Source organism: Carassius carassius, chromosome 36 (genome assembly GCF_963082965.1).
Source record: "Carassius carassius chromosome 36, fCarCar2.1, whole genome shotgun sequence".
Classification (NCBI taxonomy): domain Eukaryota; kingdom Metazoa; phylum Chordata; class Actinopteri; order Cypriniformes; family Cyprinidae; genus Carassius; species Carassius carassius.
The window spans coordinates 27731392-27747194 of record NC_081790.1 but is presented as its reverse complement, the minus strand read 5'-3'; the positions used below and the strand labels follow the sequence as shown (position 1 = coordinate 27747194).

The window sequence follows — 15803 nt, the reverse complement described above, 5'->3', positions numbered from 1 at the left end:
AGTTATAATAAAGTGAATTGTCCACAGCTGGTGTCTTCGTCAGAGGGGGCGGTGGGGCTCTTCGCTTCTTAGGAAGTCCATGTTGGTTAGAGCTGGTGGTTGTGCTGAAGGGGAGCACATTTGGATTCTGTGGCTGATGGGAGTCTCTCGTCAGCTGTAGAGAATGTCCTTCCAAAATGTAGCAGTCCTTCTGCTGCTTCAGATGATGTGCTTGGTCTGATGGTACAGGCACTGTGGGTTTTACTTTGTTTATCATTGCGTAAATATCTTGCGGTCTCTCACTGGGTTTGACTGTTGTTGGTTCTGGATCAGAAGCCGTTCCAAAACGTGGCTGAGCCATGGCATTGGGTGGCCACTTATTTCTGTGGGGCTTGGGAGCCACTGGAGGTTTGGCTTTTTGGTGGTTTGTAGGGCTTAAAGAGATCTCCTCTTCGATAGCATCCGCTGTAGTCTCCTGCGAATTCTCAAGATCCGAGCTGCTAACCGAGCGTAAACGCACGTTGTTCAGATCCTCTTGAGTCACCACTGGCATGATCATCAAACTGTTACTCATCCTTTGCTTGGGTCTGGTGGCTTCGGTGCTGTCCGAGTAGCGGCGGTTTACTTTTGGCTGAGCCACGGAAGGCTCTGGATCAGGAGAGAGCCGCTGAAGTTCAGGAAGCTGAAGAGATAGCCTTGCGTTGTGGTTTTTCATCCTTTGGCCAGGAATAACACTGGAAGGCTTATGTCGCATTCTGCCTCCCAGCTGAGAAGATCCTGATTGAGTAGGTGTTTCGCATTGGCTTGCATAGCCACTCGATGGAGAGTTTGTCCCGAAGCGTTTGGAAGGAGAAGAGATGCAAGGCTGGGAGGGCGAGGAGTGGGAAGAAGACGGGGATGTGTTCATTTCATAATTACCAACGGTGCTTCCGTTTATTGTAGTTGCCATAGACTTACATGGTTCACTAGATCGAAGCTCATTAAGTGCTCGATGACTAGAGACAGACGTCTTCAGTGCCTTGCCAGGTGCTTCAGCTGTTGGTTTCTTGCTCTTACCAACTTCTTGCTTTGAGGTTGGAATGAGATCAGGCAGTATCATGATGTTTTGGCCCTCTTTTTTCAGAGGGAGCCCCTGTAATTTCTGTTCTGAATCATTCTCCGCCGCGAGCCTTTGAAGTGACACTGTTCGCACAGGTGGAGCTGGTTTAGTTTTGGCTTTCTTGAGGACGATGCTCCGAGATCTAGATCGCAGCACGGCATCCGGGAGTCGACCTCCCCTCCTGGCGGATGTGCTGTCGCTGCCGCTGTCCTCGGAGCTGCTGCTGGGATATGAAAGCGCATAGCTTTCACACCGGCGCCGGGCCACACCAGGGTTGGAGTTGACAGTGGTGAAAAGTGACAAGGAGCGTCTGTGGAGCTCTATGTTACTGATCGGTCGACTCCTACGCTCCTTCTTCACGTAATCTTTATCTCGTCTTATCACGGCAGCAGAGTTATTGGGTGATGTCTGGCTCGGCTCCTCTGGATCCTGGAACTGTGGAGGGGGTTTGATCACGTCAGGTGCCTTCAGGAAGGAGTTCACGTTATCATCCCACTCGGATGAAAAGGTGGAAATGTTCGGGCCGCACCAGCCTTGGGCAGAACAAACCAAGGTCGTGTTTTCCATCTTCGATTTCAATTCAGCACTTTCCCATGAATCAATCCGTTGCAGAGATATTCCATTAGCTCCTTCAAGCTTGAAAATACACAACCTGGTGTGACAGAAAGAATAATTCATTGCAGGGCTGTGATGCTACACAATAAAGACAAATACTGAATCTCTTTTCCTCTCATGGGTTTGGACATCACTGTCCAAATACTTCAAACAGAGTGGACTAAAAAGTGTGGAAGAGAAAATCTGCCCATCTTGGTCTTTGTTTGGCACACGAGTGGGTGTTTGCCATGGAAACAGTTACCTGTTAATCCATATAAAAACAGAGAGCAGACTCGAGAGAAATCTCAACTGTATTTCCACATGCGTTTATCGTGATCGGCGACTGCTGGGAGCCATCATGATATTTTATTAAAGAGTAGGGGAAATTAATGCTCAGATGAGAGTTACTGGGGCTGGGGCCACTTTATTTTAACATTCAATTCTTGCTTTTAACAAACCATTAACTACGTCTTTTGCCTTAATAAACTCCTAATTTGCTGCTTATTAATAGTTAGTAAAGTAGTTAAAGTAGTAAAGTAAAGGAGAATATGGTCATGCAGGACAAGTGCTTATAAAAAACCAATATGATAATAATAGGCATGCTAATAAGCAACTAGTTAATAGTGAGAATTGGTCCCTATGATAAAGTGTTGCACAGGCTGGCCTTGACGATTATCCTTTCTGTTGTAAATAAAATAAAATAAAAAGAAAATCTATGTCTCGGGCATTTAAAGTTGTGATTTTTTCATTTCCATTTGTTGTAAATCTCCCCCTCAATCTCGTGCAGCCCTAGGAGCCTTGGACGAAAATAATATACTCATTGTTAATATAATATTAATTAAGTGATGATGTCACATTGCACCTCTTTGCTGGAAAAATAACAAAACCAGAATGATCGCACAGAATATTCACACTCTTCTCATACCTTTCAAAAGGAAATGACAAGATTCTTCAAAACTGAAGTCGGTTTATCATCTTAAAGCATCTCAAACAGCCAAACGCACCACCATCTATGTGAATGCATTCATTGTATTCACTAAAAACAGGTCATTACTAACATTACTAATGTTCTTCTAAGAGAAGAAATAGAAAAGGAAGGAATAGAAAATACAAAGACTGAATCGAAAAATAAGTCAATTCCACCCAATATTTGATGGTTTTGCAATTAAACGAGTCCTGTAGAGCATCCCAAGCTTCTTGCTGAGAAGGACGCCATCAACCTGATGCTCGCTCTGAAAATTATACCAAATGTTTACACCTAGTTTTCTATTGCTCAAACCTCGACAACCGCTCTGTGTTTATAATCAGTGATATCACTGTCGACACAAAAGTTGTGTTGTCACAAACGCTGTCACCGAAGGAATCTTCAGGAATTCACATCAACAAAACATAAAAAAAAACCCCAAAAAACACACATCTTGCTCCTCACATGCTCCTGCGTGTGCATTGTGACGTTGCTGCTTACAGCCAGAAATATGTGTGTTTTGTAACCGTACTGATGTGCATGACACCCATGACAGGTTGGAATAACTACAAGGCAAAATACAAGGCTAAATCAACCCATTTAAGAAACTGCGAAGTTGCATGACCAAAGTCAGAGGTCACTCTGCCGAAATACAAAATTTTGCTGCAGAGGACAAATGTCACAGACAAAGGCATGGAATCAACAAACCTTTCAATGCAGTTAAATGCACATTTCCCAGATCTCTGAGGATGGTCAAACCTAATTGTCCCCTTCGTCTTACCTTTCATTTGCTCTGGGGACAGAACCGTGCCGTGTGATGCTGTCTCTCTGTAGCTCGCTGCTCTGGCTCAACGCATTCACATGCTGTTACCATGACGATAGGAAGTGGGCTGCTTGCTTCCTCTCCGAGTTCAAGTTCGTTGAATGCTGAGCGAGGAGAGAGAGAGAGAGAGAGAGAGAAAGAGAGAGAGAGAGAGACATTATATAAACACCAAATCCTCAGAGACACTGGGAAATACATTGTGCTGCTTGTCAAAAACAGCTATATACCCAGCCATATGTCAGAATCCATGACGGTAGCAAATAAAATCCACTGTAACCTATAATATATTATCAATCATACTACACCTGTATGTATAGGCATTTACTCTGATAATCACATGGGATGCATTAACATAGAAACTTTGATCTCATAGTTGATATTAAGAATAATGTTATGTAACATTTAGTCTAAGCAAATGAATAGGACCAATGCAGGAATCGTGCTTCGATTAAACAGACTGTTCTCACTTCGTGCAGCATTGCAGTATGGTATAAAAACATCTCAAAAATATTGCAGACACAGTGATGCTTCTCATGCATATCACTGCAGGTTTCGTTCACACAACTGAGCGAGTGAGATATGAAGTCAGATCCACCCATTTTCAGGAACACTGCGAAACAGGCATTTACCATTGTTCTGCATTTTCCAAATTTCAACAACAGAGGTGGTGTGAGTATATGTTTGAAGGGTGTGAAATATATAATCATTCATTATTACACAACTTCGTTGCATAACAAGCACGTTTGATCGTAAAACTTCATGTGGTAATACTCAGCATAGTCTTTCACTTAACAGCATGAGTGAGCTCAGACCAGGAGAGCTTGAGGATGTTTTACTATTAGTCCGGAGAGTCAAACGAGGTGATGCATAATTAAAGATGCCTCGTCCAATTTGATGTATATAACCATGTATGCATTCAAATATTGCGTTATTACATAAAAAGTAACTAATTGTGTTACTTAGTTACTTTTTACGGAAAGTAATGCATTATAATATTGCGTTACTCCATATAAAGTAACTAATTGCTTTGTTTATTTACATTTTATGGAAAGTAATACATTATAATATTGTGTTACTCCCAAAAAAGTAACTTATTGTGTTACTTAGTACTGTTTTATGGAAAGTAATGCATTACAATGTTGCGCTACTTCATATAAACTAACTATACTGAACAAAATTATAAACGCAACACTTTTGTTTTTGCCCCCATTTTTCATGAGCTGAACTCAAAGATCTAAAACTTTTTCTATGTTCACAAAAGGCCTATTTCAGTCAAATCTTGTTCACTAATCTGTCTAAATCTGTGTTAGTGAGCACTTCTCCTTTGCCGAGATAATCCACCCACCTCACAGGCGTGGCATATCAAGATGATTTGACGTGTGAGAAGTGTGATTATTGCACAGGGGTGCCTTAGGCTGGCCACAATAAAAGCCCACTCTAAAATGCTCAGTTCATGAAAACTAGTTATTCCATAAAAAGTAATTAGTTACTTTTTATGGTTGGTAATGCATTGCAATATTGTGTTACTCTATAAAAGTAACTCATTGCATTACTTAGTTAATTTTTATGGATACTAATGCATTATGTTACTTTTGCATGACTGTTTCTCATTTGGGCTGGGCTTGCTTGTTTGTTTTTAAAATAAAAAGTTTTTGTACAGTAATGTTTTGTACAGCTCAAAAAACCTTTCAGCTGCTATCATTCTTGCATTAAGGATAGGATGCAGGAAAAGAAAGTTCAACAATCTTCACCAATAAAAAGGAGAGAAACATATGTTATATTGTTTATGCTTGAATGGGATCATCAAAGGTCAAGACACTGGTTTATAAAATTGGATTTAATAAATAAAGGATATTTGTGTTGTTTAACATATTTAATCATTTCAGGTTCGCATCATATTCTGACCCACTGTATTTATTCATTTTAATTTTATTAATTTTGAGAAATACTGAATGTGTTTTTTTGCAAATAAGATGAGTAAATACATGTTCATATTTAGTCTAGAAATACAGTAACATCATGTTCTCTGCACTTACTCGCGATTTCTCTCAACATTTGGACAGGAGATCTATCAGTCAATCAATGGAAAAATAAAGTAACTGGCATTTCTTGTTGGAAAAAGTAACTTTATAGTTTAAAGATAACTTTATGACTTTAATAAGCATTGCAGCTACACTAAAACGGTGCTTTGCATTAAGAGACTAGTTGATAAAGCATGAATGTTTTATTTATTTATCTATTTATATTTCTCAGTAGTTCAGTTTCTGTGCATGTCCTCAGTCATGGGTGCTGTCCCATAGCTGACATCATTCTTCTAAAAACTGTCACCAAAGCCACAAACAAAACAAGAGACACTCCCTTTAAATAGAGGAAGCAGATTTGCTCAAGCGCACATTGACAGGAAACACAAAGCTTGGTTTCTAGATTGCACAAAGATTGGGTGAACTAAGGGCCAAAATCAAGGAAGCACCTAGGGAGGATCTGAAACCACAAAATATATCTACACCCAAGAGCAGCCGCTTCCTTATTCAGAATAAAAATTTCAGTAGTGAAATAAGTGAGAAATCAAATATTTTCATAATTTAAATATGTGTCCAATCTAAAAGTATATCTATTTTCAGACATATTTGTATTTTAGTAGATTTAAGATAAATATTGTTATTATTTTGACCTCAAGACACATTCACTTCAAAAAAGGACACTGCAAAAACTTGCTTTAAGGAATATCAAGACAAATTCAAACAATTTGTGTGAGATTATAATATGCTTTCCTTTAATGTATAAAACATGGGATGTTAGATTATGCCCTAAACTGAATGACTTTACTACATCTGCGTGATTATGAGTGAATAAAGTAAAAGTTACACTGATGATATCTTTGAGCTGAAAATGATAAATGTTTTTTTGTACAGTGTAAAGTCAGGATCACAAGAAAACTACAGTGATAAACAAAATAAAAGGCTTGGTCTCGTAGGGCGTTTGTAGTCTGATGCTTGACCTGACTTGACTTTTTTTGCTATGATACCGAAGTGTTATTGTGGTTGTTAGAAGTGTTTTTGATGGATTGAGAGTTTACTTAGAAGTCAAAGTCAAATGTCAGCCTCCAAGTGTCGAAATTCTGGTCCCCCATCATTAGACACACTGGATTACTAATGATGATTTTGAGTGCATGTTTTACTGAAACAGTTACTGTACAGACAAGGCGCAAAAACAAGTCTGTTTTAAAACAATTTGGATTAATATTAAGTGTACTCACATATGCATAACAATACTGCTATATTAGTTACTGAATCAATAACTGGGACACATTTGGTATCTATTTGTTTTATAACCAAACTGGAATAGACAGCCGTTCACAGAGGAGCCAGAGAGAGGCCAGATTTCAGATTTTCAGGGGAATGTTTTCACACAGAAAATGATAATTTTCTGATCCTCAGGCCATCCAAAAAGTAGATATGTTTCTTCACTAGAACCAATTTGGAGAAATATAGCATTGCATCAGTGTCTCATCAACGGATGCTCTGCAGTGAATGGGTGCCGTCAGAATGAGAGACTAAACAGCTGATAAAAACATCACAACAATCCACTCCAGTCCATCAATTAATGTCTTGTGAAGCCAAAATCTGCGTGTTTGTAAGAAATTGATCTATCATTTTAACTTTAAACAGTTGTTTCTTACAAACACAGCTTTTGTCTTCTCAAGACATTAACTGATGGAGTGGAGTTCTGTGGATCACTTGTGGATTATTGTGATGTTTTTAGCAGCTGTTTGGACTCTCATACTGACGGCACCCATTCACTTCTTACAGGATGCATTGGTGAGCAAGTGATGCAATGCTACGATTCTCCAAATCTGATGAAGAAACAAACTCTTCTTCATCTTTGATGGTCTGAGGGTGAGTTGATTTTCAGCAAATTAACATTTTTGAGTGAACTGTTCCTTTAAAAGAAGGACTGAAAAGGGGTGTATTCAGACTGAAATATCTGAGACTGTAAGATAAGTTGTGGTTTTCTTTAAGTGAGAGTGATTCACTCACCCGTGGGAAATACATGACAGATCAAACTAAACTATAAGCACATATACTCAGTGACTGAAAGACAAACATGATTTTTTATTTGGGTCGGGAGACTGAGGTGTAGGTGCCTTGAATTGTAGGATATTCTCAGCTGGATTAATTCTGCTCCCAATTTCCTCTTTGTGATGTGTGAAACCTAATTAATATCAATAAAAGGAATCCTAAAAATATTAATTTGTTACATCAAATGAATGGCTGAAATGATTGAGCTGAAATTTCAATATTTAATGACAGTTTTGACGATGTACATAAAGTGTTAAACAAGGCCGAAATGTATCAGTCAGTGAGCAGTTTTCTTTTTAAAAGAATTTAATGACATATAATGTAACCAGCTGATACAATAATAAAGGCTTTCAAACCCGAGAAGTGCCTTGGACTTTTTTCTAATGTTTAGTGTAAAGCATCTTTGCCTTCAAGGTCTACATGTTCATGCCTTCCCTGCTAATCAAAGTCATATCTTCTTCAAAAAGTCTGTTGATTGTGCCATGTTGTACTGTATGGACTACAGGAATGCTTTGGTGTTGTAATTGACTGATCATGACGTTTAGAAATATTTAATATAATATTGCAGATGAATTCGTCCTAAATGTTGCTGACAACTAAAAAGAAGCCATGGGATCACATTTGCATCATCAGATAGCCCTGGATATCGTTGAACGTGACTCTGCTGCCATCTGGCGTCAACTCCATCAACTACAATCAGCACCATGGCCAGCACCAGCTCATGAAAGCTTTTGACAAGGCATTTTACATTTAATTTCAGTATTAATGAATATTACGTGTTGGCCTGCCTTATCCGGAGAAGCGTTCAGATTTTTGTTAATTATTATATAAAAATAAATAAATAAATAAATAAAATAAAGTTTGCTAATGTTCCATCTCTACGGAAAGATTCTGTAGTGGTTCCAGTCTCTAATGTTCTTTTTTTCAATATTAATGTTTAGTATTAATATATATTTTTTTCTGGACAAAATATATATTTTAATATAAGCTGTAAACGGAGAAGCTGTTGTAAATGTTGTAAATAAATTTAAAAAAATTTATATTTATATTTTCCCAAAATATTGTATAAAGGGCCAAAAGTGTGTGGTTAGAAAATATATTAATATAAATATATTTGTAATTTTTAATACATATTTTGAAATATATTTACACATATTTGGCCATACGGGGATATTTGAGGAAATGTTGTTGAGAAAAAGCTCTTAATTGTATTTTTTACTTGGGCACACTTTGTATTTTTAATACTTTCAAAACAGGTTTTGTAAATGTTTGTTTTACTGAATTTTGTTAACATTTTGCTTGAAAAGAGTAAACTGGGTAATGTTGTAAACTGACACATGTGACAAAATATTTAGTCAAGAAGACTAGTTAGTCCTATCAGATACTAGTCCACTGAGTTTTGGTTGAGATAACAACTTAAACCAAAAGATATAACTCTTTATCCCTCTAGTGATTGCAGTTAAACCATTGAAATATAGGCTACAGCACAGATGCAGAATGATTAATCCTAGCATCTTATGTTTCATACTGAATTCATAATGGCAAAATAAATGTACCTTATTTGTGACCCTGGACCACAAGAGAAGTCATAAGTAGCAGAGGTATATTTGTATTATCAATTTCTCTTTTATTCCCAAAATTTAGAATATCAAGTAAAGATCTTACTGTAAATATATCAAAACTTATTTTTTTATTAGTGATATGCATTGCTAAGAACTTCATTTGGACAACTTCAAAGGCGATTTGATCAATATTGGAATTTTTTTTGCACCCTCAGATTCCAGATTTTCAAGTAGTTGCATCTCAGCCAAATATTATCCTCCTAACAAACCAGACATCAATGGAAATATTATTTATTCAGATTTCAGATTTTGTGGTCCAGGGTCACATTTAATGCGACGGTAGTTAAATTTAACTCCATTTAAATTATTCTTTCTCTCACATTTTAATCACAATAATGTTTGCAGCTGCATATAACGCTAGTTTTTCGCGTCGAATCAAGCCACTCACGTGTTGACGTCAGAATGGTCTCCAGTGGAAGCGTCGCGGTTTCGTCGCGTCGCGTCGCGTTCGATGGGTGTTGTGATTGTGAACTGTATTTCTGAATCATAGCGCAGACCGAGCTCTTGACGTCAGCTGTGCGAGTCATCTCAGCGACCAATCAGATGCGAACAAGCAGGCGCCGCTGTCTGTGAACTGCCAACGCGTTATGAGCGGAATGACAAGCCAAGGCTGAACGCAGCCCAGGTAAGAAACCTTGAAGCCAATAAACAGAGAAAAAAACTATGTTATGTGTATTAAAAAGGCAAACAAATGAAAATAAAAACAGACGCAGGCCGATATATTCCTTAAATTCTTATCCCAGAAAAGATGCGCTTGGCATGGGATGCTTTCCTGAGCCTCATCTATTCTTCATCTTCACTTGATGGAAGAGGGATGGAGAAACAAGCTCGTTCTGTGGTTAGTACCGGTTTTTGTTCATGAAATATTTCACAGTCATGTACAGCAAATTGTATGAGATATTCACTTTAGTTAAGAGGCTCGATTATCACCTCAGTAGAGGTAGAAATGTCTGAATGGACTGTAAATGCAGAGGAGGGCTAAAAATGGAAATTTGTCAAAAAATAGCTCTCTCCTTTTCAATATGCTATGAACTAGATCTGTAATGGGTGTTGAAACCCGGTTTGCTTTTGTTGTGTAGCCTGGTATATATTTTGGTGATTTTTAAGTTACATTTATTTTAAAAACACTTTATGCTATATAGATTTTTTTAAACATTAATAAACAGATACATAACAGTGTTAATGTTATTAAATTAATCAATTATGAAACCAAATCAATTTAATCTATATAGCTATAGATTGTCAATATTCAGCTTTAGTGTCAGTATTCAAGTCAGTTCAGTCTATCTATCTATCTATCTATCTATCTATCTATCTATCTATCTATCTATCTATCTATCTATCTATCTATCTATCTATCTATCTATCTATCTATCTATCATTGTTGTCAAATGATTAATCGTGATTAATCGCATCCAGAATTTTTTAATTTTAATTGCATTTATATATTCCATTTATACATAGGCTACATAATAAACTCAGTACACACATTTGTTATGTAAACACAAACTTTTATTTTTGATGCGATTAATCACGATTAATCATTTGACAACAATGATAAATAGATAGATAGATAGATAGATAGATAGATAGATAGATAGATAGATAGATAGATTGATTGATTGATTGATTGATTGATTGATAGATTGATTGATTGATACATCTATCTATCAATCATTGTTGTCAAATGATTAATCACGATTAATCACATCTGAAATACATTTTGATTTCATTCATGAATTCCATTTATACATAGGCTACATAATAAACACAGTACACACATTTGTTATGTAAACTTTTATTTTTCTATGCGATTAATCACGATTAATCATTTGACAACAGTGATAGATAGATTGATAAATAGATACGTGTACTCTTGTCTCTCTGACTCTCCTGTTTGACTCATTTCCAGTGATTCACCCTCTTTCTGCTGAAGCGATGAGTAACCTGCTCCAAAACACTTCACTTTTGAATTGGGATGAATTAGAGGAAAGAAACACGTCATCTGCCCCGTCCTGGGAGTTGGAGCCGGTGCCCGTGATCGTTAACCCGTGGGACGTGCTGCTGTGCGTGACGGGAACGCTCATGTCCTGCGAGAACGCAGTGGTGATCGCTCTCATCGCCTACACGCCCACATTGAGAGCACCTATGTTCGTCCTCATCGGGAGTCTAGCGTTCGCTGACCTCTTGGCCGGCCTGGGCCTGATCCTCAATTTCATCGTAACTTACATAATCGATTCGGGATTTGTCATGCTGCTGTCGACGGGGCTCGTCATCACAGCCTTCTCGGCGTCTGTGCTCAACATCCTGGCGATAACCGTGGACCGTTACCTGTCGCTGTACAACGCGTTGACGTACCACACCGAGGGCACAGTGATGTTCACTTACATCACACTCATCCTGTTGTGGGTTATCAGCACCGCGCTCGGTTCGCTCCCCGTCCTGGGCTGGAACTGTTTGGAGGACGAGAGCACCTGTAGCATCTGTCGACCGGTGAACAAAAACAACGCCGCGGCGCTCGCCGTGTCCTTGCTCCTGGTCTTCGCTCTCATTCTGCAGCTGTACCTCCAGATCTGTAAGATCGCTTTCCGGCACGCTCAGCAAATCGCCGTTCAGCGTCAGTTTATGACTACCTCGCACTCATCTTCCACCACGAAAGGGGTCTCCACCCTCACCACCATCCTGGGCACTTTCGCCTTCTGTTGGATCCCTCTCGCCATGTACTCGCTAGTGGCTGACTCTCGAACCCCTGTAATCTACACCTACGCCACTTCTCTTCCGGCCATCTGCCACTCCATCATTAACCCCATGATATATGCGTTCAGGAACCCTGAAATTCTCCGATCTTTGAGGATTGCTTGTTGCTGGTGCATGCCTTACAGTTTCATCATGCGACCCAGGACCCCCAGCGATGTGTAGCATCTTCAGATTAAAGCACAATGTTAGCGGTGACCTGTCTGTAAAGCACATGGCGCATATAATCCACATATTGTAATCCAGTGGAGTGGGTAAATATTTTTTTATTTGGCCAATTTGGTAGCACTTCATATCATTGTGTCCATGTTACATGTACAGTATGATAAGTTACTATTTCGATTAATTGGTAGTTGGAATTATTTTATATAACATAAAGTTTAATCTCTTTACGTAAGGTACAAGGTGATTGTAAAAAATTAGATTGGGAAGAAAACATTTGTAGGTGCTTTTTTGTTGCTCAACTTGGTTTGATCGCGAAACTTTCATATCATAAATAATATGAGGTTGGAGAAATTTTTTTATTATGTAATATTATATAATAATATAATATTATATTATATATTTTAATGTTTTTGCATTCTCTCACAAAGCTTTTGTGTTCCCCATGAAATGTTGTATTTGCTTGCAAAAGTTTTGAATATCCCAGAGAAATTTAGCATTAATGCTCAAGACTTTATGCATTCCTCCGAGAAACTTTGTATGCATGCAAAACTTTTATGACAGAAATAATATGGGATGGAAAGAAAGGCTATATTTTATAGTTTTTGTGTTCTCAAAATTTTCAGTTCTCTTGCAAGATTTTGAGAAGAAAAACAAGACATTTTGTACACTTGCAATATTATGAGGTGGAAAGAAAACCCAGATTTTCTCAGGGGGAACGCAGTGATTTTGTGAGAGAACACGAATGCATAAAATGACATTTTTCCTCCCATCTTATATTTTCTTCCATTACCATGTCCCCTTATGTGCTTCATATTAACTGGCAACAAAACACCTGCAAGTTGCTTCACACCATAGTATAAATGTAGTGTAAAACAAAAAAAACGATCTATAATAGTTTAAGACATACTGTACAATGGGCCAATAACACTGTAATGTAAAGATTGACCTGCAATGTCCGTAGTGATGTTTGGTGGCATTGATGTAAATTGATGTTTCTATATGCATTTAGACAGTATTCCAGTATTGCATTTCAACACAGATAATCAAAAGGGTATATAGGCCTTTAATTATCCAAATGTAGCATACACATTCTACAAATTTTCCACTTAAAATGGTAACATGATTTTAAAGAAATTATTTCCACAGCATGTCACTATTAATTTTTGCAATCAAACTAACCACTGTACAATATTCCATTGGTGTGCCATTGTGTTCCTGGTTGTTCATGTTCAGGAACCCTATCAGTGATTTGTTTAGGATAGCAGAACATGTGTTAAACTAGACAGTTATTAAAATATTAATGCATCATGTTTGGGGTTTAAGTTCTCTACATCATATGCTGATATATATTGATGTGATCTTTCAGGTATTGTTACAACACTACCATACGAACAGACATAGAGATAATCGTTTTCTGTAGTACACTATTGATTGCTTTCGATGCCGACATCAATCAAATGATCTAAATGATGTTGTGCGAATGTGTGGTTCAGTATGCCTTATCTGCACTTGCTTTGAATGTTGCAAACAGTTTTGCAATCATTTTATATTTGTAAATGCAATGGTAAATAGAGAAGAGTTGTGTTTGTATTCACAGTCATTTTTAGTAGATTGTGGGGTCTGCTGTGAAAACATCAGTTTCATCTACTTAAAGGGTGTCATAACGTGTAGTTCTTGGTTTGATGAGATGTCTGCTCACCTGAGACAACATCTTCTAGTAGAGGCAGCCAAAGAATTAAATGTGACGTTGTATTTACAGAACTTGAATGAAACTACAGTGTTATTTAAAATATTATAGTATAAAATGTCTAGATGTCTGAATGTACTGTGCATTGATTACATTAGCAGCTGTGATTGTCTCAGACTTTATAAGACAGTTTAACATAAAATATCAGTCTTTATACATGACAGTGTTACATTGCAATTATTTTCTGCGTAACATTTATATAGAAGTATATTTTTATACTTGATTCGAAGGTTGCACTCCTTGTGTATTGAGCAGGGTCCCATTAATATCATGTCACAGTATCACTGATCTCTGTCCAGCAATTACTCCAGAAACCTGTCTGTTTCAATTGTCTAAGACAATATTCAAAGGCCCTTTTAGCTAAGCTGATGTGTATCTCTGATACTTCAGTTGTAATGATAATAAATGCATTAAAAAAGATCTCAGTGTAATGTTATATGTGTTTCTTTTCTTTAGCATTTAAATTAAAGCAATGGTATATACGTTTTTATGTTTAACTTGAAATATCAGTTTCAAAATCATTTTGATAGTACTCTGATCTCTAATAAGGTGAATGGCTTGTGTTTCTTTCCACATCTCCCTCCAAACGTCTGTTCTGGGAGTTTGTAAGTCCGGTGTGTTGTCTTCGAAAAGGGCTTGCTTTTTTTTTTTTACGACAACTGAACATCTACAGCCAGAGATGTATTATTGGGAGATACCAAGCTTCATGACTTTACCATTGGAGAAAGCTTAACAGCCAACTAGGATCATGGCTTCCTTGATAAACAATAATATCTTACAGCCTTGACATCATTGAATTTCTGTCAGAGTTGTGCGACAGTTAGTCGTTGTCTGAGGATAGTGAACTGTTGTCATCTTCGTAAAATTGTCTTTTATTAAACAGTACGAGTTTGGCGTAAACTCTAAAAATAGATCTGTGCAAAATAAATATTTAAAACAGGGATCCTCAAATCTGGCCCACGAGATCCACTTTCCTGTTTAGCTCTAACCTTAATTAAACACACCTGAGCATGCAATGTCTACAGGATCATTAGAAAAGCACAGGTAGGTGAGTTTGATCAAGGTTGGAGCTAAACTCTGTAGCGCATTTGCCCTCCAGGACAAGATTTGAGGAGCCCTGATTTAAAACATGCTGAAGATTTACCGGATTAAATAGGAACTGTTTTCCCAAAAAAGCAGTTTATTCATCCTTCTGAAGCCTCCCTGCTGGGAAAATTCTAATGGAGACCAACAGGGACAATTACAGTTTTCATTAAAACCAATGCAATTCTCTTTAAAACCAATTTACACCATTACAAATTCTGTGATGGTTTCTTTTTTTCCAGTAGGGATGTCCTCAACTGGCATCCATTTAAAAAAATCCTCTCATTTGCTTCCCTCTGTACTGCAGAGTTGAGTTTCTTTTGCTAACCTTACGGCAAAGATAGATTTACTGTAATTACGACAGTGATATATTTACGACAGCAAATTCCACATGCATAGGGCTCCAAACTTGAAAAAATACACAGAACTACATACAGTTGCTTTAAGAACAAAATTACTTTTAGATAAATTTGCTGAGGTCCTCTGTTTGAGAAGAGTTGATTCCAAAAAAGTTGGGACACTGTACAAATTGTGAATAAAACCAGAATGCAATGATGTGGAAGTTTCAAATTTCAATATTTTATTCAGAATACAACATAGATGACATATCAAATGTTTAAACTGAGAAAATGTATAATTTAAAGGGGAAAATAAGTTGATTTTAAATTTCATGGCATCAATACATCTCAAAAAAGTTGGGACAAGGCCATGTTTATCACTGTGTGGCATCCCCTCTTCTTTTTATAACAGTCTGCAAACGTCTGGGGACTGAGGAGACAAGTTGCTCAAGTTTAGGAATAGGAATGTTGTCCCATTCTTGTCTAATACAGGCTTCTAGTTGCTCAACTGTCTTTGGTCTTCTTTGTCGCATCTTCCTCTTTATGATGCACCAAA

General features: G+C 37.5%; 2 protein-coding genes across 4 annotated transcripts in view; one reads left to right on the top strand and one right to left on the bottom strand.

The window, feature by feature from the left end:
- The window catches only part of LOC132117517 (NHS-like protein 2), a 5295-nt gene extending 1269 nt beyond the window's left edge, over nucleotides 1-4026 (bottom strand). Inside the window, exons 1-3 of one of the 2 annotated variants that reach the window (XM_059526850.1) lie at nucleotides 3918-4026; nucleotides 3345-3563; nucleotides 1-1730 (exon numbers count right to left, since the gene is read on the bottom strand). The exon at nucleotides 1-1730 is cut by the window's left edge and continues 162 nt beyond it. In XM_059526850.1, the coding sequence (XP_059382833.1) occupies nucleotides 1-1730; nucleotides 3345-3424 (1810 nt within the window). In that variant the 5' untranslated portion in view covers nucleotides 3425-3563; nucleotides 3918-4026. The remainder of the gene's footprint in view (nucleotides 1731-3344; nucleotides 3564-3917) is intronic. The other variant, XM_059526851.1, reaches the window with a different exon arrangement.
- Nucleotides 4027-9638: 5612 nt separating this feature from the next.
- LOC132116814 (G-protein coupled receptor 12-like) lies at nucleotides 9639-12507 on the top strand. 2 transcript variants are annotated; one of them, XM_059525679.1, is made up of 3 exons: nucleotides 9639-9785; nucleotides 9909-9998; nucleotides 11073-12507. In XM_059525679.1, the coding sequence occupies exon 3, from the start codon at nucleotides 11099-11101 to the stop codon at nucleotides 12077-12079; it is 981 nt and encodes a 326-aa protein (XP_059381662.1). In that variant the 5' UTR covers nucleotides 9639-9785; nucleotides 9909-9998; nucleotides 11073-11098; the 3' UTR covers nucleotides 12080-12507. The 2 variants fall into 2 exon arrangements, with proteins under 2 accessions (XP_059381662.1, XP_059381661.1); XM_059525678.1 differs by having other exon boundaries at nucleotides 9640-9998.
- Nucleotides 12508-15803: the final 3296 nt, after the last annotated feature.